General features: G+C 47.5%; 1 protein-coding gene across 1 annotated transcript; it reads right to left on the bottom strand.

The window, feature by feature from the left end:
* Nucleotides 1-5,482: 5,482 nt before the first annotated feature.
* LOC116989406 (lipoprotein lipase-like) lies at nt 5,483-25,644 on the bottom strand. The gene is made up of 9 exons (XM_033046755.1): nt 25,178-25,644; nt 16,517-16,686; nt 13,256-13,435; nt 12,196-12,307; nt 10,322-10,555; nt 9,512-9,754; nt 8,420-8,540; nt 6,957-7,190; nt 5,483-6,036 (listed from the first exon to the last, which is right to left on the bottom strand). The coding sequence occupies exons 1-9, from the start codon at nt 25,491-25,493 to the stop codon at nt 5,955-5,957; spliced, it is 1,692 nt and encodes a 563-aa protein (XP_032902646.1). The 5' UTR covers nt 25,494-25,644; the 3' UTR covers nt 5,483-5,954.
* Between the last annotated feature and the right edge of the window lie 2,262 nt (nt 25,645-27,906).

Here is a 27,906-nt window from a genome sequence, read left to right as displayed (position 1 = left end):
ATGGGGGGGGGGGGGGGGAAGATTTAATAGGAACCTGATGGGTAACTTTTTTATGCAAAGGGTGGTGGGTGCATGGAACAAGCTGCCAGATGATGTTGAAGAGCCCAGGTTTCATTAAACCATGCAGTGAAAGAGGGTCAGAGTGTCTCAACATGAATCCTTCTCAACATGAATTCCGCCGCTCCATAGATGCTGCCTCACCTGCTGAGTTTCTCCAGCATTTTTGTCTATCCTGATTTTTCCAGCATCTGCAGTTCTTTCTTAAACACGAATCCAATTCTTTCTACTCCTGTCCGGATTCTGCAGGATGGATTCTGTCCACCAGCCAGCAGCAAACCAACCAGCTCCCAATCAACATCTTCATTTCAAAAGCCTACTTGCCCCATCCTTGAGCACCCCGGTTGTTTGTGCAGAATCCCACCTCTTGGAGCGTTGCCTTTGTTCACTCCGTAGCTGGTGGAAGAGTTTGTGCTGTTGCAAGGCCCTTGTGTTGGGGATGGGGGTGGTGGGGGTGGGGGTGGGGAGTCACTGTTTCTACATTCTGTGTTCCTCTGCCACGCCTGCCTGGGAACCGACCTCCTCCGTTGCTGCCGTTTCCCGGGTGACCGCAGCAAGGGCTGCAGATTGTGCCAGTCTCACAGTCCACCAGACACCCAAGCCGACACAGTCATTGGAAAACACTTTGAGCTGGCAGTCAGCTCCAATGCTGGGGTCTTCCTCATCACCAACAAGATCCCATTGTCTCTGACTGCATTACATATACAGGTTACAGGGCTCCTCTCTACATTTATATATACAGGTTACAGGGCTCCACTGTATTATGTATGCAGACTACAGGGCTGCTCTTCTCTCATGAATTATCCAGATTACAGGGCCCCTATCCGTATTATGTCTGCAGGGTACAGGGCTCTTCTATGAATAGAACACAATGTGCTGAAGTAACTCCATGTGTCAGGCAGCATATCTGAGGACAAGGACAGGCAACGCTTCAGGTCAGAATCCTTCTTCAGAGCTGCTTTCTGTATTATGCAGAAGATAGACACAACATGCTGGAGTGCCTCAGCGGTTCAGGGAGAATCGCTGGAGAAAAGAAATAGCTGAAGATTTGGGTCAGAACCCTTCTTCGGACTGAAAGATAGAGAAGGCCACGACAAAACAAGGCAGCAACAGATGCCGTCTGAAGGGTGGAGTCCATAAAAAGCCCATTGCATGCATGCAGGCGGTTGGGCTCCACTCTGTATTATGTGTCCATTTTACAAGGGTCTACTCTGTATTAGCGAGTCTTTTGAAGAACTGAAGGGCCCTGAGGCCTTCGTGATGGGGAATGGAGGTGTAAAAGGACAGGATGTCCATGGTAAAGATGAGGTGATTGGGGGCCCAGGGATTGCAAATGATTGAAGCAGTGAAGACTGTATTTTCTGAAGCACCAGAGAGCACAGATTACAATATTTCTCATTGTGTTACATATCCAGATTACAGAGCATCTCTGTTATATATCTAGATTACAGGATACCTCTCTATACCTGCAAAACCATTAATCCTGGACAGTTGGGACTTTGATGATGTTGGACCAGCAGATTTTCTGCATTGAAAGACAAGAAACTACAGATGCTGGAATTCTGAACAAATTATTTCCTTTATCAAAGTTAATTGCCATGTTGTTTTGGCCCCGATTCAACATTACTTTATTGGTTTGTCAGAAGTTTATGTATGCAGTAATATGGACTTGGACCCCAACGCCTCAGGTATTGGTATTGGTTTATTATCGTCACATGTACCGTGATACAATTAAAAACTATCAGCTATCAGGGCAGATCATACCATACATGAGTACAATCAAGTCATACATACGGAAGTACAATTGTAGTGCAAAGGAGAAGATAAATAGAGTGCAGAATATAGTGTTATGGCTACAGAAAAAGTGCAGAGTGAAAAAGTAGAAGGGCCAGAGTGATAGATTATATGATCGAGGATACACCCTCAACATGTGAGAGGTCTGTTCAAGAGTCTGATAACAGTGGTGAAGAAGCTGTTCTTGAATCTCGTGGCATGTGCTTCAGCCTGACTGAAGAAGAAATAACTGATCATTGATTATGCTGGCTAGCTTTCCTGAGGCAATGCGAAAGCTGCATGGAGTTGATGGGATGGAGGCTGGTTTGCATGATCGACAAACCTCTGTAATTTCTTGCAATCCAGGGCAGAGTAGTTGCATCTTGATAGGATGCTTTCTGTGAAATAACTGGTGAGAGTTATTGTGTACATGCCATATTTCCTGACAAAGTAGATGTAGTTGGTGCAGGTCAATGTTTGGTGATATCCAACATGAGGCTGTTGACCATCTCCACTTCAGCACCATTGTGCAGACTGGGATGTGTACTGCAACCTTTTCTCTACTCATCAGCGTTCTTCAGTGCCCGGCCATTTACAGTAATCATCCTATCCTTATTTGACACCCATGGTAGGGCGGTCATGGTGGCGCAGTGGTAGAGTTGCTGCCTTACAGCGAATGCAGTGCCGGAGACCCGGGTTCGATCCCGACTACTTACAATCTCCCTGTGACCTGTGTGGGTTTTCTCCGAGATCTTCGGTAAAAATTGTCCCTGGTGGGTGTAGGATCGTGTTAATGTGTGGGGATCGCTGGTCAGCGCGTATCGGGTAGGCCGAAAGGTCAGTTTCCGCGCTGTATCCATGAACTAAAACGGCTGTCAAATTTCAGAGGTATAAATAGGCAAAATTATAACAAAGGGATTTCATGTATGAAAGTGCGAGGTGGTCCATTTTGGAACTGGAAACTATACATTTAAAAAGTAACCATCTGGGCAGAGAGATCCAGGCAGCTGGGCATTCAAGGAAGCATGTAGATCATTAAAGTATAGGAACAAATAAAATAAATAATCAACTTCTGATAAAGCACTTAAGGATAAATCGTGTGCTGGTAAATTCACACTGAGACTACCATATCTCCTGAATAGATATATTGATTGTGTAGGAAGGAACTTCAGATGCTGGTTTATACTGAAGTTATGTTGATTCATAGATTAAAGCACAAGGTGAGATTACAAGCACAAGGATTGTGTTTGTTGAAATTTAGACTGTGAAGAAGTGGTTTTATTGACGTTTTTGTGATTGTTGGGAAGACAGGACAGATGATGAAAGATCATTTCATCTGTTGAAGGTGTCTGATACTGGGGGAAATGCTTGAAACTGCAGAGGGTTAGAAATTAGGTTAGCTCAATCTCTGCATAGATTAGACTCCCATGGGCCTTGACACAATCACCTGTAATGTCCTGACTTCACCCTGCTGCTCTATTCCCACTGCTGGTTGGAGGCCCGTGCCTAACTCACCACCAGTGTTTTCTGCCATTTGCATTTTCTCAGCTTCACCCAAACTGAGCTCACTGCTTCATCTTCCGAGCTACAATCCTTCGTGTCCGTACTCCATCCCTTGAAATCAAGGCTACCCTTGTCATTTTTGCTGCATCATATTAAGGTCTTCCCATGTCATGCAGTGGCCAGTCACTTCACACCCAACGTTGGACTGAACTGCTGAATATCCTGAGGGATTTTCGGAAACAGAGACTGCCCACGAAGAAATTATGTTAAAGCATTGCAGAATACATCCCCATTTATTTGACACCTTGCAGTCTGGTACGGTAGCAAACTGTTCTCTGCATCAGAAACGGTGATTTTTACAAATCATAGGAATCTCGTCCAGGTTCAGATGATCTCCAGAGTGAGGCAAGAGAGGTCCAGATACAAAATAGATCTTGTCTATACAAAGTACAATGATACAAACACCAGTGGTGACAGTGCAGGGTTCAGCTGCAAGGCCTCATCATTCAGCTGCAGTTGTTTCGCGCCCCTGTCACTCCACAATTACACACACCGCCATGCATCCGAGATGGGTGTGGACTTCTCACCACAGCCGGGTCCCCCCCATTACATTACCCATATCTTTGCGTTGTTAAAGTGCAGCAGTACCATACTCACCCACACCACGTTCCTATCATACAACTCACAGCAGCTGTGGAGGCTCAGAACTGCACCGCTCTGTATGCTCACCTTGTAGGATTAGTGTAAATGAGTGTTTGATGGTCAGCAAGGATTCAATGAGTTGAAGGGCCTGTTATTGTGCCTTATCTCTCTATGCTGATGAGATGCAGTATGTGTGCACTCGCCAACTGTCAACCCACCGCTCACCCAGCAAGTCGATCCCACTGCTCCTATCCCTTGAGTGAATCATCTCACTCTGCCCTCCAGAGTGGATCATGTTGCTCTCTCCCCTTGAGAGCAGATCACGTTGCTCTGTCCCGAGTGGGTCACGTCACTCATCGCCGTGAGGATGGATCACCTCACTCTCTCCCTATGTATCTGCCCTCCAGTGGAGGAGGCAGAGGATTTAGGATTGCCAGGTCTGTGTGGGAATTGGAAGAGGATTAAAGTAACAGGCAACAAGAAGCTCAAGATGACCATTGCAGACAGAGCATAGATGTTGTGCAGAATGATCGCCTAGTCTATGCCTGGTCTTGTCTATGTAGAAGAGGTTGCCTCAAGAGCATCGAATGCAGTAGACTAGGTTGGAGGAGGTGCAAGTGAATCTCTGCCTGACCTAGAAGGGTTGTTTAGGTCCTTGAATGATAAGAGGTGGTGCAGGGACAAGTGTTACATCACTTACAGTTGAAGAGGAAGTTGAGCAGGGGGAATGTAGATGTGGATGGGGAATGATGAGTGAGCCAGGGGGTCACGGAGAGATTGGTACCTGGGGAAAGGAGTAGGGGTGGGAAGACGTGACTGGTGGAGGAATCCCGTTGCAGCTGGTGGAAATGGGGAAGGATGATGTGTTGGATGTGGAAGCTGGTTGGGTGAAAGGTAAGGACCAGGTGACCTCCATCTCTGTTCTGTCTGGAGGGAAGTGAGGAGAGAGAAATCTGGCAAATGGAGGAAATGTTGGCGAGGTTTCCATCAACTAGGGCAGAAGGGAAGCCACTGTTACTGATGGTGGAGGACATTTTAGAAGTCACAGTTGAAAGACATCCTGAGGACTGCTGTAGCTGAGACGGAGGGACTGAGAGAAAGCGACGGCGCCCTTACGGGAGACAGGGTGGAAGGAAGTGTAGTCGAGGTCGATGTGAACAGGCTTTCAGAATGATCAAGTGAACAGAATGAATAGGAAAGAGGAGAGATCCAACACAATTAAACCCTGCCTAGATGATCACTCGATCCAAAGTGTCCGATCTTAACCAAATTGCCGAATGGGCTTCATCCAGTTGCCGAAATGAAAGTGCACCCTCTGAAGATAGCAGAGATGTACACCCCACCCTCTGGGTAGGGTCACACTGTGGACCTCTAGATTCTGTCCACTGCCCAGAAACAAATGAAAGTTACAATGTGCTCAAGATGCCCCGGGGCATTTCACAAGCAGTGTTTCTGAAATTGAATCACCTTTCTGATCGTGAATGTAGCAAGATTCCGTAAACAGGTCTTGACCAGATAACATGTTTATTTCAGTGATTCCGGCTGAGAGATAAATATTGGCCAAACCTTTGAGAGAATTCCTTTGGCTTTCTTTAACATTAGTGACACGGAATTTATCGAGCCCGCCCAAAGTGGACGGGAGCCTCGGTTACACATCTCTTTCACCCAGCAGTGCAGCCCGCCCAGAGGGTCCGCTTGGACTGTGTGCCAAGGACCGGGCCCTGGAGTGTGATCTGAACGCACAGCCTCACGGCTCAGAGGGGTGAGAGGATCTCGGGCCAAGCACCAGAAGACCACGCTGCCAAACCTTGTTCCCTGAGGAAATCCTCGGTATTGATAAGTGAGCGATATAACTCCCGGGAAGTCAGCTGCCAGGAGGTCGGGTGGGAAGCAAGGAAGTCCAATGTTTAAATTCACGTGCACTGCCACTTCCCCCAAGCAGTGACGCACTTTATTGGCCACTCTTCTTTCCTCGTCTGTTAGTTCTGACACTTGACGAATGTCACCTCCTGAGCTGGCTGCACCTTCACTGAGGCAGAGTCTTTTGCACAGAACACTATCCTGGGGACACAAAACAGGAATATCGGTTAAAAGATGACAGGGCAGGGGGAAAGCTGAGTATAATAAGATGAGTACGGCACAGTGGTGTAGTGGTAGAGCTTCTGCCTGACAGCACCAGAGACCCAAGTTCGATCCTGACTACATGTGCTGTCTGTACGGAGTTTGTACGTTCTTCGTGTAACTGCATGGGTTTTCTCCGGGTGCTCTGGTTTCCTCCCACACTCCAAAGACGTGCAGGGTTGTAGGTTATTGGATTCTATGAATTGTCCGTAGTGTGTAGGTTAGATCGCTAGTCAATGCGGACTCGGTGGGCCGAAGTGCCAGCTTCCACACTGTATCCCTAAAGTCTAAAAACTTTAGACTCATGGACTCGCATAGTACGGAAACAGGTTATTTGGCCCATTGAATCCATGCTGACCCGTAAGCCTCATTTTCACAAACCTTACCGCAATACCATTTTATTCTTTCCATATTCCAATCAACTCCCTCAGTTCTACCCATCACCTACACACTATGGACAATTTACCAGTTGTCTGGGATACGGGAAGACAACTGGAGCACCCGGAGGCAACCGCTGGAGAACATGCAAACTCCACACAGACAGCATTCAAGGTCAGAAATGCAAAGGCAGCATAGTGGTATAGCTCGTAGAATCTGTGTGGAGTTTGCACGTTTCTCCCTCTGACCGATGTCACTCAGCACATCGAATCTGATGGAGCAATCCCATCAGTCCCATTTCCCTGCTATTTTCTCCATTGTCCTATCACTTATTTTCCATCACGGCCGGACCCACTTTGAATCATTTGAATGCTCTGCTTGTCTCCATTTCCACCACTAAGGCCACTGTGTGAACAGGCTTTCCCTCATGTCCCCCTTGAATACACTGTCCAAAGGTTTAACCCTGTGTGCCGCGAACATACTTTTTCTGGGTCTCTCCCGCCTTCACTCGCAGCCTCCTGATTTCCAGGGCATTGCTGGTCTCCTCCTGCTTCTCCCACATCTTCCAGAGCGACCAGGGGTTGGTCACCTTGTCCACGATGGTGGACCAGAGGGATGAGGTGTCTTCCCACTTCAGCTTCACCATCAGCAGCTCTCCGATATCCACCTCCGTGTGCACCAGGAACGAGGACGTGCTGTTGGGTGCAATTTCCGAGCTGTGAGGAACACAAGGGCGTCAACATTACTCCGAGTCTGTAGATAGAGAGGCAGCAGCAAGGATCTCCCAGAGCCTGGGGAAAACCAAAGACCCAAATGCATTGCCTAAATCAAGGATAGGAAACACTATTCCAATATTTAGCATGTAAACATGTAATATTTAGCATGTAAACAGAACACTTTCCTTCTGCAGCACCGTTTGCACTGATTCATTTACAGCCAAAGTACGTTTGGAGAGTAGTCAATGCAGTAAACACAGGTAAATCCACATAATATTGACTGGGATATAGCTATTAGGTGAGTCGGGCAAAGTTTAAAGGACATGTGCAGGGCAAGTTTTTTACATGGGTGCCCGGAATGCATTGCATAGGGTGGTGGTGGAAGCGGAAACAATAGTGGTATTCAAGAGGCTTTTTGATAGGCACATGAATATGCAGGGAATGGGGGAATGTGGATCATGTGCAGGCAGAGGAGATCAGTCTAATTTGGCATCATGTTGGGCATGGACATCGTGGGATGAAGGACCTGTTTCTGTGCTGTACTGCTTGTACTGTGCTGTATGCGAGTCCATTCAATGGTCTATAAAACACGATTTGATGGGAGACTATTTCTGACCTTTGATCCTGAGCACCTACAGGTGTGTGGAGCTATCCCTACTGGAACGGTGCTAGCATTCGGATGTTAGACTCTGTTCCAGCTGCTCTTTTGGAAGGTTGGTTGGCATCTGGACCACACTCCACACTCTCTCAACATTTAAGAATCGTCTAGATGTGCACTTGAATTGCCAAAGCATCGTAGGCTACAGTGCAGGTAAATGGGATTGGCATTGATTGGATTTGATGGTCAGCATGATCACGGTGGGCTGAATGGCCTATATCTGTGCCTCATAACTCCATGAATCAGCAAGGAAGGAAGTGATGGAATTATATTGTACAGTGTTAGCCTGGTCACAGCTGTATGATATCTCTAGTCTGAAGAAGGGTCTCGACCCGAAACGTCACCCATTCCTTCTCTCCAGAGATGTTGCCTGTCCCGCTGAGTTACTCTGACTTTTTGTGTCTATCTTATAGACATGGAGAGTTGGCAAAGGAGTGAGATGAATGACCTATGCTCTAGTGTAAAACTAGGTTCAGTCACCAGTCGGATTGTCAGCTCCTCCCCAAGACCAGCCGTTGCAACCGCTGCTTCGCAATAACGTCCCAGTGCACATGAAGCCAGATACACTCACACTGGAATGGAGATTCCTCCAGTTTCATTCAGGGTTCCATAGAGCGAGATGAGGAAATTTGTAGCTGGCTCCGTCTGATTGATTTTCCTGAAAAAGTGTACCTTCAGCTGATAGTGGTAAACTGCGAAAGAAAAGCAACACATTTCTCATCAGTAGGATCGGTGCTGAATGGGACAATCTGACATTGGTCACCTGCTGCAGGCATGTGCTTGGTTAAATTCTCCAGCGCAGAGAGAAGAGGCCAGGAGTACACCCTTGTGGGGAAAAAAACAAGCATCAGAGACACCTCCATTTCCAGGGTGGACGCCACAGACTGGGTCACCCGGACTTGTGGGCTGAGTTATGGGGAGAGGTTAGATAGGCTGGGACTTTAGTCTTTGGAGCATTGGAGGCTGAGGGGTGATCTTATTGAAACATACAAAATCATGAGAGGCGTGGATAATGTGAAGGCTCACAGTCTTTTTACCAGGGTAAAGGAATCTAAAAGTAGAGGGCATATGTTTTAAGCAAGAGAAATTTGAGAGGGATCTTGGGGGTATTTTTTTCACGCAAAGGGTAGTGTATATCAAGAATGAGCTGCCAGAGGAAGCTGCAAAAGAGGATGCAATTACCACTTTCAAAAGGCATTTGGACAGATATATGGATGGGAAGGGATTAGAAAGTGATGGTACAAATGTAGGCAGTTGTTTAGTTTAGAGATACAGCGTGGTAACAGACCTTTCGGCTGACCAGCACTAGCCGTATACTAGCACTATCCTACACATTAGGGACAATTCACAATCTTCACCAAAGCTAATTACCCTACATACCCGTAGGCCTTTGGAATGCGGGAGGAACCAGGAGCACCTCGGCGCCTGCCGCTATCGGGCAGCTACTCTGCCGCTGCGCCACTGTGCTGCCCCTAATTGAGACTAGCCAAGAATGCAAACCTGGGCTGAAAGGCTTGTTTTCACGCTGTACAGCTTTATGACTGGGTCAGTTCTGCCCACCCCCGACCCAAACACAACCAATATTCATTGAGCAGATCAATGTGACCCGTGTTGTGGAGCTGCTTCTGGTGGGATGGGGGGGATGGGGCACCCTTGCACTCACCTCTGAAGGGCATGTCCGCAGCCGTCTTCAGATACATGCGGCCGCTCCTCTTGCTGCGCACCCTGCGGACGTCATACCCCAGGGTGTTGCAGCGGTTCTTGCGACAGCTCAGGCACATGCCCCGCTCGAAGGTCGCCTGGCTGGGGCAGCGGTAGGCCAGGCTGGGGTAGTTTTTGTTGAGGAGGGAGTCGATGAAGAGGTGGATGGCTCGCTCGTGCTGGCACTTGATAGCATCTGCCACCGCTGCAAGGCAGGGAAGAAAGGAGAACGATAAGCCGACTGTACTGAAAGCAGCAACAATCCTGTCAAGAGGCCTTTAGACAGGGGCATGGATATGCGGGGAATGGAGGGATAGGCATCACACGCAGGCCGAGACTAGTTTAACAGCACAGATGTCGTGGGCCAAAGGGCCTGAGCCTGTGCTGAACTCTTCTATGGGGGCACCTGGGTGAACATCTGCACCCCATCACTCCACCTGGCTGGACATCCCATCTCCTCCTCCACCTGGCAGCTCGTCCAGCCCCGCACCTCATATGCCGAGGGGTCACTCTTCCTGTCCCCAGCCCCAGGGCTCTGCAAGGTCCCAGTGAAGTGGTTCAGTCCCACCAAGCGACCAACAGTCACCAGCCCCACTGGGTGGACCTCCTCACGTCCCCTGCCTCCTCACTCGACTGAGCCCGGGCAGGGACGGCCAGTGGTGACGGGACGAAAGGCATACTCGTGGCCCCATGTTAAACAAGGTCGGTTTGTCGGCCTGACACCTTTCTTGTCCCCCTCCCCGCCCATCTCCCCCCCGCGCCCCCCTCTCACCGTACACGCCCTGCGATCCTATGTTCCCCAACACTCGTCCCAGGCTGCAGCCGGGCTGGGAGTTGCCCCCGTTAGGGTAGATGTCCACATGGGCCACCGGCTGCTGGATGCCGATGCTGCGGCCCAGCGAGCCCCGGGTGTAGGTGTGCAGGGCGTCCACGAAGACCGCGTCCTCTGGCGACAGGCGGTGCTGGGCATCGGCTCCCTCGAACACGGGACCCGCAGGGTCCAGGCCTGGGGCGGGGAAGGGGAGAAGGGGATGGGTAAGAGAGGAGATGGAGAGGAAGGGGTAGAAGATGGGACAGGGGAGGGGGTGGGTGATGGGAGTGGGGATGGGTTGGGAGATATGACAGGGGAGGGTGAGGGAGATAGGATTGGGGAGGGGTGGGAGATGTGATGGGGAGGGTGGGACACATAAGCACAATCACTCTGGGCTCCAAATCATGTCAGCCGCACGCAATAGAACTCCGCCAGGGGTGGGACTACAACCCTGCCCATCGCCCATGTGTCACCCTGACTGTCACCTCAAGTGACACCCTGCCCATCACCCCAGATGTCACCCTGACAACAACCCACCCTCCCTCACACCAACACTCTCACAGTGATCCCCTCCAGCACGGAATCCGCCTCACACAAATCTTCCACACACCGAGCCCCTCCTCAAATGGATCCTCCTCGCCCCTCATTCTGACCTCTCCCTCATGCTGCCCCCTTGCACTGATACCTATCACTCTCTAAACCCTGTCGTGAAACCTCCATCGTCCCCCACAGCCATCCTCATATACTTCCCCCCCTCCACCACCACCCTCCTCCCCATTTCTCCTCCAAGCTCACTTGCCTCCTCTCACTCTGACCTTTTTTTTGCCTATTATCGATCCATTGCCCTCCTCCATCACTGAAAGTCTTTGGCCCAGACTCTTGTCACAGTATAATAGGCAAAATAGTGGACAGTGAATGTTATTAAATATTACAATGGGATCTTGATCAGCTGGGCAAATGGCCCATGAATGGCAGATGGAATTTAATTCAAATAAATGTGAGGTGTTACATGTTGGTCGGACAAAACAGGGCAGGAATGAATTACACAATGAATGGATGGACTTTGTGTGTTGTGAAATAGAGAGACTAGGAATGTTAGTACATATTCCATAAAAGTGACGCCACGGGTAGACAAGGAGATGAAGAAGTGGCTTGGCACACTTGACTTCATCGGTTAATGTACTGAGTATAGGAATTGGGATGTCAGGTTACAGATCTACACGATGTTGATAAGGCCACATTTGGAGTGTTGTGTACAGCTCTGGCCACCCAGCTACAGAAAGGCTATCATTAAATTGGAAAGTGTACAAACAAGGTTTATGAGCATGTTAATGGTTCTGGCGTGTTTAGATTATAAGGGAGAGGCTGGGCAGGCTGGGCCATAAACCATGGAGCCTGGTATGCTGAAGGGAGATCTTATAGAGGTTTATACTCATGGGGGGGGGGGGGGGGGGGGGGGGGGGGGGGGCGTGGGTAAGTGAATAGCCTCCGTCTTTTTCCCAGAGCAGAGAGTCTAAAACTGGAGGGCATAGGTGTAAAATGAGAGGGATAAGATTGCAAAGGGACTGAGGGGTAACTTTTTCACACAATGTGGAGCATACACTGAAAGAGCTGCCAGAGGAAGTGGTGGAGGTTGTGATAATTACAATGTTTAAAAGGCGCTTGGACAAGTACATGGGCAGGAAACGTTTGGAGGGACATGGGCCAGTGGCTGGAGAATTTGGTCAGCATGGACAAGTTGGGTCAATGGGCCTGTTTCCACACTGTATGGCTCTACACCTCCATGAATGGCCCTGACATGGGGGTGAAGGCCAGATTCCAGTACCTCCTCTCACCTGTGATCCTGCCAACTCTGTAGGCTCCATAGGTTCCAGCAAAGCCTGCAACGTGAGCGCCCAGGCTGTAACCCAGCATGTGGATGTGCTCAGCTGGGAAGTTCAGCTCTTCCTAAAGCAAGGAAAGAGAAACCTCACTTCTGGTAAATTGCTAGCAGCAGGCAGAAGCCCTTGTGACCCCCATTCCTTTATTCATTCCAAATGTATTCGATTAACTGAAGTGAAATGTCCCTATTGGGACACAAACATATTTCCAGGACCATGGACCAAAACCTCCATTTAACGAGTGTTCTGCCAACCCCCATCATACAGCAAGGAGGATGTCATTCAACCCTTCCAAATGTTTACTTGGGAGCAGGAGAGGCCAGTAAATTAATGTGCGTACCTGTTTGGACATACAATGCGCATTGTTGAACCAATTTAAAGAAAGGAGGCTTGTTTCCATTCATGGACTCCCTGTGACAAAGCTGCTGAAGACAACATTCACTTTGTGACCACATGGGTTTCCTCCAGGAGCTCTGGTTTCCTCCCTCAACCCAAAGATGTGGGATAATAAGTTGTGCAGAAGGGAACTTGCATCAAAGATAGACACAAAATGCTAGAGTAACTCAGCGGAACAAGCAGCATCTCTGGAGAGAAGGAATGCATGATGTTGCGGGTCAAGACCCTTCTTCAGATTCTGAGGAAGGGTTCAGAGTCTGAAGAAGGGTCTCAATCTGTAATGTCACCCATTCCTTTTCTCCAGAGATGCTGCCTGTCCCGCTGAGTTACTCCAGCATTTTGTGTCTATATTGAGCTAATAGGTTTCTTGGCCACCAAAGATTACCTCCAGTGTGGTGGTAGAATATGGGTTGAAAGGGAAGGGTGGCGGGAATGTAGGAAAATAAATTGGTTTGGGGTAGGATTAGAGTAATAGGGTGGTTGATGGTCGGCACGGACTCGGTGGGCCGAAATGCCTTTTACAATGTTGGATCTCTCCATGACCTATTTGGGTTTTTTAGCAGTTCAAGTAGCGAGAGCAAGGTGAAAGAGCAAAACAGGTGGTCACAAAAATACCCACCTCCAGCCACTCAATAAACTGTGCGATATCACGGCCAACCAGCTTGGTGTTCTCGGCAGCTATCGGGTAGTGCTGGTGAGCTCGGGTCAACCAGTCCACCACAATGACGTTGGAGTCATCCTCTCTCTCATACAAAGCCAGGACTAGTTTTGGAATCCAGCTTTCAAACATTCCAGTAACCTGCAGTGCAAAGAAAATGTAAGGAAAATTAATTTGCTTGATGTAGCTTACCAGACGAAAGATCACAAAATCTAAATAAAGCAAGGCAATGAGACGGAGGGGGACTGACATGCTGTGGGGGTTATAAGGGGAAACCATGTACAGATTTCCTGTAAAAGTTAAAGGCTTCAGTTCCACTGAGATTACTCTGTGAGATGAACAATTAGATACAGCAAGTTTGGGTTGGGGAAATATACCGTTGTGAGACTGAGGATAGACACAAAATGCTGGAGCAATTCAGCGGGAAAGGCAGCATCTCTGGAGAGAAGGTGATGTTTCGGGTCGAGACCCTTCTCAGAAGAAGGGTCTCAACCCAAAACGTGACCTATTCCTTTTCTCCAGAGAGCTGCCTGTCCCGCTGGAGGTTTCGACCCGAAACGTTACACATTCCTTCTCTCCAGAGATGTTGCCTGTCCCACTGAGTTACTCCAATATTTTGAGTCTATCCGGTTTAAATCAGCATCCGCAGTTCCTTCCTACACGTTAAGAGAATAAGGGCAGGTGAGACTTTTTGGGTTGTTGATATTGAAGGTGAGTGTTAACTGCTGATATTGTTTGAAGGGAGTGCAAATCCTGATTGTTGGAACATTTTAAGAGATTGCTCACACTAGGATGTTGAAATTGTTTGAATAGTTTGTTGATATGAGACCTCTATAATCTTTAGCAGGGAATATTGCTTTTGGATTGTGGCAATTGTTTGAAGGAACTGTTGATTATTGATAGTTAAATGTTTGAAAAGCGTGTTGGTGTTGAGGTTTCGAGACTGATTAATTCGATTATTGATCTGGATTTTGTTGGAACTGCCTGAAGGTGATGTTGATTTTAGATTAATTAGTATTTAAAGAAAGTGTTCACCTTGTATTGTTGACAGTGTTTAGTGCGAACATCAAATGCAGGCCCAGTTTGGAGTTGTTAAGTTTTTAAATGATGTTCTGAAATGTTTTAAGGATTGTTTAATGAGAATGTTGCTTATTGGCTTCTGTGTCTATTTGAATGAAGAATTGATGCTGAATTGTAGACATCAGTGGAAACACAAGGAAGTACCGATGATGGATTACACAAAGTGCTGGAGTAACTCAGCGCTTCAGGCAGCATCTCTGGAGAACATGTTGGATCAGGACCTGCTTCAGTTTGAGTTACCCAATGAGTTACTCCAGCACTTCGTGCCTTTTCTTAGGCTTCAGTGGAGTTTGCTGTTGAGAACATATTGTAGAGGAGGGCTCTATTATATGTGTTTGTGGTTTGGAGACCAATGTTTTAGAATTTTCAAAACATAAGAGTGTTGGTTTTGGATTGCTACCGTTATTTGAAGGGTGTTTTTCAATTTATTGAAATTTCAGGATGACAATCTCTGTAAATCATTGCTCAACCCTTGTGAGGCTGTAAATAAGCGGTCATTCTGGTGAAATTGCTTTCATAATAGTGCTGGGCAAGACTTTCCAGGATTTTGACCCAGTGATGGTGCCCCGTTTCTAAATCAGGAGGATGTATGACTTGGCGGGGAAGCTGCAATGGTGTTTCACATGTGCCTGCTACCCATGTCCTTCTTGAGGATGAGGTCATGTGTTGGGTTGGGGAAGTTACAGTCGCCAGGGTGAGTAACAGTGGTTCACTTTGTATACACTGCGCACCAGTGGATCAGGAAACATATATACAGTCCAGTTGATGCAGAACTAGGCTGCCTTGTGCCAGAGGGCTCAAGGAACAGAGACTTGTTGGAGCCGCACTCACCCAGGCAGATTCAGAGGAGACCCAGGAGATTATTCCACCAATTTGCTAACATGCCTTGTGGAAATGGGCAAGCCTTTGTAAGTGACTCACTCACGGCACTTAGAACTTTGTTTGACTGCTCCAGTTAATGATCTTCAGGATATCGATGGTAGGAGATTTATATATAATAATCCTAAATGTTTAAGGTTTCATGGTTAGACTCCTTTAGTTTGGAGAGTGCCATTGACTGACACGATTGCGGCATGAATGTGACTTGTCATTTATCAACCCTTGCCTGAACGTTGCCTAATTCTTGCAGCATAAGGCATGGGCTGGTTCATTTGCTGAGGAGTTCCGAAAGTCATTGAACATTGTGCCATCATTACCAAAACATCCCAACTATGAGAGAAGGCAGTACTGTAGATTGTTAGACTGCGGACACTGCTCCAAGGAGACACTGCAGCTGGGCTGGGAGGATTGGCCTTCAATAACAAGATCCACCTTACTCCATACAAGGTCTAACTCCAAACACCTTTAATGCCCATTGACTTTAGCTTTACCAGGGATCCTTGATGCTACACTGGGTCAAATGCTGCCTTAACATCATTGTCACCTCACTTCTGGAATTCCCTTCAGTCCATTTTTGGACTAAAGTCATAATGAGGTCTGGAGCCAAATAACCAGCTGCCAATAAGATTGAGAAGAAATGCCATTTGATAGTATTGTCAATAACATATTTCAACTGATAATTTAGAATGACTGGACAGAAGTCAGTAAGATTTGATCTGCCTTCACTTTGTGAATGGGACATTGCAGTGTAATTTTCCACATGGCTGGGAAGATGTAAATATACTGGAACAGGTTCACTAAAGTGCAGGTGTTCATTGCAACACCTGGGCTGTGGTCTGAAGCTATAGCCTTTTATGCAACTAATGTTATGCTTCCTGACCTTATGAAGAGCAAATGGATTTGGTTGGATTTAGTTTCTGTGACAGTTGTGAACTCGAGAAGGAGCTGAGATAGATCATCCATCCACAATGTGTCAGGCTTGCCTCGACCGTGCCTTATGAAGGATTGCTGACATTATTTGGAGAGGTTATTGACATTGGATTACTGAGAGGGTTTGCAGTGATGATTGATTGGATTATTGAAACTGTGCATGGAGTGTCAATGCTTATTTACCCTTTGGTTTTGCAACGATTGTTATGATTTTCTTGCAGCCGCATGTTAATTATGCGCCTTGCAGCTTAACCCTGAGTTTTTCGGCATTTAAGCGATCAACAGAAGGCAGGAATAAATGTTTCCCTAATTTATCCATTTGTTGCCGCTTACCGTCCACCCATGGATAACTAGGAAAGTCCTCGCAGATTGATTGAAGTTGCATTGTGAGATGCTTTCCAAATGGCCAGGGGTGAGGTAACAGGAATCACCCTCTGGATCCAAGGCATTTCGGAGAGAGAACTTCGTCGCTATGCTGCTGAAGTCCTTTTTTGTCTGAGAAGCTGTAGAAGGTTAAGATTGCCGATGAATACAGCATCAAGCACCGAAGACACACTGAGAGAAGAACAGAAAAAATAACAGGTTGGCCCCTTGGGCCTGCACAGCCATTCAATAAAAGCATCCATGAGCAGATCCCAGCCTCAACACATTCCTCCACACAGGTTTCCTTTGGACAACGTTCATTGCAGGAAGGGTGGGGGAGGGTAAATGATAGGTTTTTCATACCGAGGGTCATAGTCATCTGGAATAAGCTGCCAAGGGATGGTGGAGGCAGGTACAATTACAATGGTTAAAAAACATTTGGACAGGATCTTGAAGGGGAAAGGAGTTAAAGAATATGGGAAAATAGGACTGGCACTGATGACCATCACTGTAGGCATGGACAATGTTTCAGGTCAGTTTCTGTGCTGCAGGATCTCACAGTTTTATCTCGATAAAGCACTGCAAGCACTACTTGTTAACATTCAACGAAAATCCCGCAACCACTGCTTTTAATTACCGACATACAAAACTGCAGGCACTGGTTGTACCATCTCTATGCATACTTCAACACTATTAGATACCATCTCTGCGTCACACTGCAGAAACATCTTGGCATCATCTCTTTGAAGCACTACAGAGACTTCTTGTCCCATCTATATAAAGATCTGCAGGCACTGTTTGTCATTATCACCATGTCACGCAGCTGGGGGGGATTTTTGCCATTCACGTGAGGAAATACTGCAGCTTCTGCCAGCAATCATCTTGATGAAAACCTGCAGCTTTGACTTTCTCCCATTTTGATTAAAAAAAAACCTTTTGCAGTAAAACTCCTGGTTATCACACTGTGTCACGGTGCTGAAATTCCTTTGCACCCTCTCAAGGGACAGTGCAGACACAGCCTGTTGCCATTTCTATAAATCCCTGCAAGCAGTGTTTGTTATTATTCTGTGTCACGCTTCAGGAACTCCTAGGCTTTGAAGATAGAGACTAATGCTGGAGTAACTTAGCAGGACAGGCAGCATCTCTGGATAGGAGTGGGTGACGTTTCAGGTCAAGACCCTTTTTGAGACTCGCCCCCCGAAACATTACCCATTCCTTATATCCATAGATGCTGCCTGTCCCGCTGAGTTACTCCAGCATTCTCTATCTTCAGTTTTCCAGTCTCTATCTTCAGTTTAAATCAGCATCTGCAGTTCCTTCCTTGGCATCATGTCTTTGAAGCACTGCGGGCATTGCCTATTGTCATCACTATAAAACCCTACAGGCACTATTTGCTATAACAATTTAAACACACCAGGCACCAATTATTATCATCACCATAAAGCACTGGAAAATCTCCTTGCCATCACCTCGATTAAAGACCACTGATATTGTTTGTTATCATTTTGTTAAAGCACTGTGCTCATGTGCTCACTGCGCTGTGCTCATTTTCATCTCAATAACACACTCCAGGCACTGCTTGTGACTACTTCTGTGGGACTATGCAGGCACAGTTCATCACAATCAGTGTCACAGTGTAGGCATTCCTTGGCACCATCTTGATAAGACTGCCTGTTACCCTCTCCATAAAACACTACGGGATCTCCCTGGCATCCACACGATGCAACACTGCGGGCACTGCCTGCTATCACTGCTATCTAACAGTTCACAAATGCCTCTGTATTATCTCGATAATATACTGCAGCAAATGCTTATTATCATGTCTATGAAACACTGAGGCACTTCTAGTTATTATCTGTGTGTCACACCATGGGAAGCCCTTGGCATCATGTCCATCAGACACTACAAGCACTGTTATCGCCCTGTGTTGCACTGTAGAAGCTCTTTGGCTACATCTTGATTTAACCCTGCTGGCTCTGCTTGTTACAATTTAGATGAAACACTGTAGCGACACTATTTGTTATCATCTCTGTGCCACAGTCCCAGAATTCCTTTACACCATCGCTATAAAACACTGCATCACTGTTTGTCACTGAGTGTAACACAGCAGGAACTATCTGCTCTCATCTCTTTAAAATGCTGTCGGCTCTGCTTGTTGACGTCTTGATAAAAATCTGCAAGCACTGCTTGTTGCGATCACTGTAAAAAGCTTGCAGGTGCTGCGTGTTATCATCTGGGTAAATCACTGCGGGCACTGCATACCATCGTTCTGTGTCACACTGCAGGGACTGATGTTAACTTCAGCTACTGTTTGTTAAAAAAGACTGCAATAACACTGGTTGCTAACCTCTCCGTGTCCCTGTGCCGGATGTCCTCTGCACCATCTCGGCTGAACAATGCAGGCATTGGTAGTTATACTTAAAATATTCCAGGCAATACTTATTACTACCTCTATAAAGCACTGCAACCTCTAGTTGTTATCATCTCTATAAAACTCCGTGGGCACTAGTTAGAGAGAACCAACCCCACCAGCCCATGAAGTCCGCACCTACCAGCATTCACCCATACACCAGTTCTATCCTGGACACAAGGGACAAGTTACAGAAGCTAATTACCCCACAGGTCTTTGGAATATGGGAGGAGACCGAAGCACCCGGAGAAAACTGAGTTAGAACAAACTGCATACATGCAGACAGCACCTGTAGTCAGGATCCAACCCGGGTCTCTGGTGCTTGTGAGGCAGCAACTCTGCCGCTGCGCCACTGTGTTGCACTATTTGTGGCTACTTCAGTGATTACTGACTGTTACTTCGACGCATAACATAATCTGTCCATTCACTCTCCAGATGCTGCCTGACCCTCTGAGTTCATCCTGCAGTTTATGTTTTGATCAAGATTCCAGCATCTGGAGTCTCTTATTTGTCCATTTTGCTGCTTGTTGCCACCCCTGTGTCACACTGCAGGAACACCTTGACATCAGCTCTGCAAAACACTCTAGCCACTGCTTGCTCCCTTGTGCATTAGACGCGATAGGCACAGTGTGTCATCTTTTCATATGAAACACTTAAACAATAATTCAGTCTCAGCAGGTGTCGTGTTTGTACAATTGCACGGACACTGTTTACTGTTATCCTGTCCCTTACATATTGCTGAAACTTGGTTTTCCCCTCCAAAAGTGTTATGGCTATGAGTTTTACTCTCCCAATGTTTACTGTACACAGTTTTTTTTTTGCTTTCAGAATTGCTGTTCCTCTTTTATTTGCACTACTATGATGTGAATGTGATGTATTTGTATTCATGATACAAGTCTGAGCTGGTCATAGATTTAAAGGATAAATAGCTCCATGCCGAGCCACAGACCAAAGATCTCCTCATACAACAACTGCTTTCAATAGCAGTAATATGCAGGGGGAAAATGGTTCAGTGATTTACCAGGTCAGGAAAAGTAAAGCAGCTTTCTTGGACTTTTATGCTTGGACTATTATAGTGGCTTTCCCTCAAACTTCACTCAAATGCTCCCAGCTCTCAGAAAACAGTTTTACATCTCCAGGCACTCACTTTCCACAAACATTCTCAATAAGGTCAGACTTATCATCACATTGTACAATCCATGGCATCTAATGTCTACACTCACTGTACTTCCTGTTGAGTGGGTGTCTACAAAGGTTTCCCCTGGGTTTCCTCCCATGTCCCAAAGATGTGCTTGTTGGTAGATTAATTGACCTCTGTAATTCGCTCCTCTGGTCGGTATGGGAAATGTGGTCAAAGTATCCTGGGTGAATATCTGCCAGACATCATGCACACTGCAGCAAAAGTGCCAGTTTGGAGGGAAGGAGTGTTTAAGGTGGTGGATGGGTGCCGATCAATTGGGCTGCTTGGGTCAAGGATGATGCAAACCTCTCAAGAGCTGTTGGTCTGCACTCATCCAGGCGAGGGAGAGTATTCCATCACACTCCTGACATGTGGCTTCTAGGAGTTAGGGTGTCAGGAGGCGAGCCGCTAGACACCAGTCTCTGACCTGCTTTTGCAATCGGAGCACTTATGTACCCAAAATAAAAACAAAAAATGCTGGAAGCAATCATTATCTTCGACCTGAAATGTCAACAATGTTTCTCTCAAAGGTACACAAAAAAGCTGGAGAAACTCAGCGGGTGCAGCAGCATCTATGGGGCGAAGGAAATAGGCAACGTTTTGGGCCGAAACCCTTCTTCAGAGTTTCAATGTTTCTCTCAAGATCAGCTGAGTGTTTCAACCATTTTCAGTGTTCATTTCAGATTTCCAGCATCTGCAGGGCATTTTTTATGTTTATACATGTGGCTGATCTACTTGAGTTTGTGGTTAATGGAGATCCTAGTGGCTGAAGGGGTGAGTCATCCATTGAATGTCACGGGGAGGTAATTAGACTCTTGTGAATGACAGCCATTGCCTGCCGTTTTTGTGTCACAAATGTTACTTGCCACTTATTGGCCTGCGCTTGAATGCTGGCTGAGGGAATGGGCTGTTTTGTTTGCTGAGGAGCTGAAAATATAATTGAGCATTGTGCAATCATCAGTGGACATCCCCTTTACTGATCTTAGGACAGAAGGAAGGTCATTGATGAAGCAGCTGAAAATGTTTGAGCTTAACTCCGTGCCTTGAAGAACTCAATAGACAATAGACAATAGGTGCAGGAGTAGGCCATTTGGCCCTTCGAGCCAGCAATGCCATTCAATGTGATCATGGCTGATCATCCCCAATTAGTACCCCATTCCTGCCATAACTCCTGCAGTAATATCCTGGGAACGGAATGATGGACCTCCAACAACCACAAACATCTGTAATGAGATGAGAATCTCGGGAGGGAGTGAAGACGCATCAGCTCCTTTGCACTTCAGACTGACAGGCTTGTGAATGCAGCAGTCTTTATGTTAGTACTCATGAGCTGGTCTCCCCCATCAAGGTATTCTTGAAGCCCTTCCTTGATGATCATTAATCACCACTACTGATTCTCCCCTTGGTGCCCATTGATGTGCATGACATCACACTTTTCCATATTAAACTCTATTTACCACGTTTTCACAGGTAAATTAATTTATCTAAGTCCTGGCGGCAGAGCCCTAAGATCTTCACTGTAGTGTGCCCCTCCACCCATTTTTTGTGTGTTCAGTGAACTTGGAAACACTAGGTTCCGGGATCTGGAGCAAAGGTCAAGCCTGTGTTCCTCCAGCAGCTTTTTTTGGATACCTTGTACTTTGACCCCTCCACCATTAATATAAATAGTAAATAATTGATGGCCTAGGGCACTTCACTAGTTATATCCTCCCAGCCTGAAAAATACCTATCTATTCTGACTCTCTCTGCTGTGCGATAACCAGTCTTCAGTCGCATGTTAACACATTTTCCCCAATGCCATGATCACTTGTCATGTGCGTTTTATGTGGCAACTTAATAAATGCCTTCTGGAAATCCTAATACACATCTACAGGTTCCTCTCTATTGACTTCTAGAAGAATTCCAGAAAATCTGTCAAACATGGTTTCCCTTTCCTAACATTATGTGGAGTTGGTACACAAAAATGCTGGAGAAACTCAGCGGATGCAGCAGCATCTATGGAGCGAAGGAAATAGGCAACGTTTCTGGCCGAAACCCTTCTTCAGACTGAAGAAGGGTTTCGGCCCGAAACGTTGCCTATTTCCTTCGCTCCATAGATGCTGCTGCACCCGCTGAGTTTCTCCAGCATTTTTGTGTACCTTCGATTTTCTAGCATCTGCAGTTCTTCCTTCTTAAAAACATTATGTGGAGTTGGTTTGATTACATTAAGTTTCTTGAAGTGACCAACTATTTCTTGCTTGATTATAGACTCAGTGGGCCTGCCACATTTGGTCATCAGTAGTGGTGATTAATGAGCATCAAGGAAGGGCTTCAAGGACACCTTGATGGGGGAGACCAGCTCATGAGTACTAACATAAAGGTTGGAGGATTCACAAGCCTATCAGTCTGAAGTGCCAAGGAGCTGATGCATCTCCACTCTCTCTTGAGATCCTCAGCATCACTGTGGTCACTGTCCCACCAACCCTATTCACTTTGTTTGTGATACTAGGAAACACTTCCCTCTGGAAGGTGACTGTCAAAGCCGCCGCAGCCAGACATAAAGACAGCTTTTTCCCACAAGCAGTAGCTCTACTCAACAGCCAAAAGTCTGTAGCCTCCTTGTGTTCTGGTATTTTATTTCATTCTTCACATGTGAAAATTATAATGTTTTAGTTTTAATTGTCTACTGGATATCGTGTTGTTACTTGCAAGCAAAGCACCAAGGCAAATCCATTGTATGTATACATACTTGGCTAATAACATCAATTCAATTCAATTCAATTCAATTCAATAGCATTGTATATGACCATGGTTACAGGAGCAGGCAGTGTCCCATCTCTAACACTCCAGCTGCAACACTGGCTTCTACCTGACAATGTGGCAAGTTAGCCAGGTATGTCCCTTCAACAGGACCGTGTATTGGAAAAATTCAGAATGTTCACTGAAAATCACACAATGTTCAATTCATTTGCAACTCCTGAATAAATGGACAGATAGGAAACAGGTAACATCCACACCATAACAATGCCAAGCACTGACCATCTCCAACAAGAGAGAATCTAAGATAGACACAAAAAGCTGGAGTAACTTAGCGGGACAGGCAGCATCTCTGGAGAGAAGGAATGGGTAACGTATCGGGTCGAGACCCTTCTTCATCTAGCCTTGCTATTCAATGGGATTTACTGTCACTAAGTTTTCCACCATCAATATCTTGGATTCCCTCAACTAGACTGGCCTCATAAGATTATTTCCTACAACAGTAGGTCAGAAGCTATGCATCCAATGGCAATTCAATTACTTCCTGACACCCAAAAGTGATAGAACACCCTTTGCTTGCCTGAGTGCAGTTCCAATAATACTCCAGTTTGGCATCAACCGGGATAAAACACTACATATTTCAGTTGGGTAACTTACAATCCAAGGGTATGAACACTGAATTCTCTAATGTTAGCTAACTGCAACTCCCACCTCCCCCTTCTTCCCCATGCTCCCTTTTCATCTGTGCCCGAAACGTTGCCTATCTCCTTCGCTCCATAGATGCTGCTGCACCCGCTGAGTTTCTCCAGCATGTTTGTGTACCTACTTGATACATCCTCAAAAATGTGTCTACAGTTCAGGGAGTATGGTGAAGATTTACCAGAGCGAGTTTTGAGGTGGCAGTTTGCCTTAAGAGGAGACGTTTGTCGGTTTGTAGGTTAATTAGTTTCTGTAAAATTGTAAATGATCCTAGTGTGTAGGAGGGTGCTAGTGTACGGGGTGAACGCTGGTCGGCGCGGACTCGGTGGGCCGAAGGGCCTGTTTCCTCGCTGTATCTCCAAAGTCTAAAGTAAAGACTCTCAGTCTGTATTCTTGTAAACTTGTTCATATAAACTTTAGAAGAATGAGAGAGGATCTCAGTGAAATGTACGGCATTCTGACAGGGTTTGACACGCTGAATGCAGGAGGCAGTTTCCCTTGACCCGAGGGGCTCAAACGATGGGTCACAATCTCTAAACACAAGGTAGAACTAGGACTGAAGTGAGGAGGGGTTTCTTGTGGAACCTGTGGAATTATAGACCGCAGATGGCCGTGGAGCCGAGAACACTGGGCACAGTTAGAAACACGGAACTGTAGACGATGGCTTACAAAAAAAAGACGCATGTCAACTCAGCAGGCCTGGCAGCATCTCTGGAGAACATGGATAGGTGACATTTCGGAGCGGGACGCTTCATCAGAAGTTAAGTTAATGAATCTTTAAGGCATCGGTGGATATATTTAAGAGAAACATGGAAAATAGGTACAGGAGTACGCCATTTGGCCCTTCGAGCCAGCACCGCTGATCCACAATCAGTACCCCGTTCCTTCCTCTTCCCCATATCCCTTGATTCCGTTAGCCCTAAGAGCTATATCCTCTCTAGTAGATGTAGTGCCGAGATAAATGCAGTATCGAGGTAGAGTGAGCCATGATCACACTGAAGTTTCAATGGTGCCAACAACAGCTTCAACGCCTGCGACCTTTGCCCCAAGGGCAAGGGACGACATCACCACCCATAGCTTCCCACCAGAACCACACTCGTGCGGCTTCTGACTTTCTCCGTCGGCTCCGACTCTGGAACCCTGTCCCTGCAGGACGAGTTTTGGAACAGCTGGGTTAGTAGCCGGGGCTGCGCAGCGATTGTAGTGGAGCGGGCGATAGGCTTGTCTAGCTCCAGGTCCCGCGGTTACCCGTGTCCCGGGCATGGCCGGGCCGGGCCGGGCAGGGAACAAGCGGCTGAGACACCTCCCGCTTCACCGCTCGCAGCCCGGCGCTCCTCCCCCTGACTGGAGGTTACTGCCGGTCAATGGCGGTGGCTAGGACCAGTCAATAGGAACAGCCTAGCACTCAGCAACCCGGTGCAAACAACTGGAAACAAAACGCGGGTTCAATCTATTAAATGTTACACAGTTTACAAGGTTTCAACAGCAACGTGTTGCACTTCCAGCGCAAGGAAGTCATTCACTCGCACGCGAATTTTTAAAACAGCGCACGAAGTCAGTGTTTGAGTGTCAGTGGCGTTTGTGGTGACGATGCCGGCGGCTTTACCTGTGTCGCGGTGAGCTTGACTCGCACACAGCCGGGTGAGGGGGGAGAGAAGAATACAGAGCCACAGCAAGCACCCCTTCCCGGACACGGGCATGGTCATGGTCCCGCCGTCTCTGCCGCGGCGACTCTGCTCCACAATAATCACTGTCTTCCCCTCAACAGTCCGTCTGTGAAGGAGTCGGATTCTGCTGCGTTGCACAGTCCTGGTACGAGTAGGGTTTCGGAGTTTGCCCCTCTCTCTGCCCCCCTCTCTCTCACTTCCTCTCCCTTCTCTCTCCCTGTCACTTTTTGTCTCCCTGATGCGCGCCCTGCACATCTCCCTCACTACCTGTCAAAGTGTGCGTGGATGTCCCTTCTCCCCTGCCCCCCCCCCCTCCCCCCTCTCTCTCACCCCTCACTCTGTCTCTCACCCGCTCTGACACAACCCTCTCTCTGTCTCTCCCTTTCTCTGTCCCCCCGTATCTCTGTCCCCTGAAATCTCTGTCCCCCCCCCCTCACTCTCTATCCCCTCTCTCTGTCTCTCCCTTTCTCTGTCCCCTGAAATCTCTGTCCCCCCTCCTCACTCTCTATCCCCTCTCTCTGTCTCTTCCTGTCCCTACTCTCACTGTGCCTCTCCTCTCTCTCTCTCTCTCTGCCTGTTATACAGCTTCTCCCGCGCTCGCTCTCTCACTCCCACCCACTCTCGCTCTCTCTGCCTCTACTTCTGTCACACTCTGTTTCCCCCCGCTTGTAGCCGGCGGGCTATGCTAATCGCTACCCATCGATTGGTTGGTTACTCATTGACCCGGGGTGGAGGCTTTTCATCGGAGAGCGAGTTGCTGAGCGGCGCTCCTACCCTCGGGCTAGCTGCTAACGTGTACTGCGAACCGCCGCCCCCTGCCTCCATTCAGTGTCTGAGCGCCCGAAGCGCATGGCCCGGGCTGCGGGGCGCGCCTCTCCACGCTCCTCTCTCGCAATTCCCACTCACCCCGTCACGCCGAGGAAGGTTTGATTGATGGGACAGATGCATTCACGGTCCATTTAAACCCCGCTCCCAGCTCCAAGCGTTGCAAGAACATTCCCAGATGTGAAAGGCACTCCCAGCTGTGCCTACCCCATCCCGCTCCAAACTGCTCCCAGTCCTCGCTCATTGCCCGGTGAAAGTTACCACAGGGTCTGCCCCTTCTCAATTTCTGCTGACAATCCATGCGATTAGAGCCATAGAGTTATACAGCGCGGACGCAGGTCCTTCGGCCCAACCTGCCTTTGCTGACCAAGATGGCTCATCTACACTGGCCCCACCTGCCCGCGTCAGGCCCACATCCCTCCAAACCTTTCCTATCCACGTACCTGCCCAAATGCCTTTTAAAGGTCGTTATAGCACCTGATTCGGACAGAATCCCGTAATCCTGCCCCAGCTCCCACTACTTCCCACTGGATGTTCTCGCTCACTTTCCCTGCCATGTTGTAACGACAAGCAGGTGGTGCCCAACCCGTACCAAACACTGCCTGGACCACCATGTGTCCACCTTTGGTCACCGCGCTTTGGCAAGGAACCCCCCAGAGAGGGCAGCGGGGACTGGGTGCAGCACCAAGAGATTTAATAAAGTTTGGAAAAGATCAGTGTGAGTGAGACAGGGAGAGGCTGTTCCATAACCAGACGACGCAGAAGTAAACCACAGGCAAAAGACAATGTGCAGATTACCGCTGCAGTTGTTGCAGTGTGGAATTCGCTGCCTTGTTGGCTTGGTACAAACAGGCCAATCGGCGCTGTCAAAAACTTCTGAGCAAACAGTCATTGACTCAATATATTGACTGGTCTCTCTCTTTCCACGGATGCTGCTTGACTGGTTATGTTCTTCCAATATATACAGTTTTTGTTGGTTAGGCCGCAGTGAGAAAAATCTGCAAGACGGTGGAACATAGAACAGTACAGTACTGGGTCCACAATGTCCGTGCCGAACATAATGCCAGATTAAACTAATCTCTTCTGACCACATGTGATCCATATCCCTCCATTCCCTGCAGACGCCACAGATCACCCCACCGACAAAGACTTGATGGGCTGAACCCCATTTTGTGTTATGGATATAGAATTGCGATGGATTAAATCTTCTTCGCTCCATCCACTGTGCAGAGGTCCTGTGAGATTAAAGGCGTTTATTGGAAACAGCTGAAGAAAATGACCATAAGAGTTCACCGCACCGCTTAAAAAGGAGAAAGATCCCCTGCTTTGTAGTAGCTATAGACCAATTTCACTCCTGAATGTGGACCTCAAAATCCTCTCTAAAGCCCTTCAACGAGTGATGCCCTCTCGTTAGACCAAACAGGGTTCATACCAGGCCGACAGTCTTCCCACAATACTAGGCGTCTCCTTAACATCATCCATTCACCGAGTAGTGAGACCCCGGAGATAGTGGTCTCCCTCGACGCCGAAAAGGCTTTCGACAGGGTCGAGTGGAGGTACCTATATGAGGCGATGGACAGGTTTGGCCTCGGTAACAGTTTTATTCTTTGGGTCAGTCTATTATACTCGTCACCGGTGGCCTCAGTACAAACAAACGGCACAGTGTCGCCCCACTTCCCCCTTCAGAGAGGTACCAGACAGGGTACCACCGTTATCACCACTTCTGTTTGCTGTCCCTTGGCGGTCTGGTTACGCTCAGAGAAGGGCTTTAAAGGTATTACACGGTTCGACACAACTCATAACTCATTGTATGCGGATGACCTGCTCCTGTACATCTCGAACC

The sequence above is a fragment of the Amblyraja radiata genome, chromosome 29 (genome assembly GCF_010909765.2).
Source record: "Amblyraja radiata isolate CabotCenter1 chromosome 29, sAmbRad1.1.pri, whole genome shotgun sequence".
Classification (NCBI taxonomy): domain Eukaryota; kingdom Metazoa; phylum Chordata; class Chondrichthyes; order Rajiformes; family Rajidae; genus Amblyraja; species Amblyraja radiata.
This window is presented reverse-complemented; position numbering and strand designations above follow the sequence as displayed.

What these genes read in the sequence shown, in the direction of transcription:
- LOC116989406 (XM_033046755.1), bottom strand. Translation starts at nt 25,493, where the DNA reads ATGTGCAGGGCGCGCATCAGGGAGACAAAAAGTGACAGGGAGAGAGAA. An exon ending in AGGATCGCAGGGCGTGTACG is followed by an intron (nt 9,755 to 10,321) that starts GTGAGAGGGGGG and finishes CCTGCCTTGCAG; the next exon opens with CGGTGGCAGATGCTATCAAG. An exon ending in GCGGGAGAGACCCAGAAAAA is followed by an intron (nt 6,037 to 6,956) that starts GTATGTTCGCGG and finishes TTGTGTCCCCAG; the next exon opens with GATAGTGTTCTGTGCAAAAG.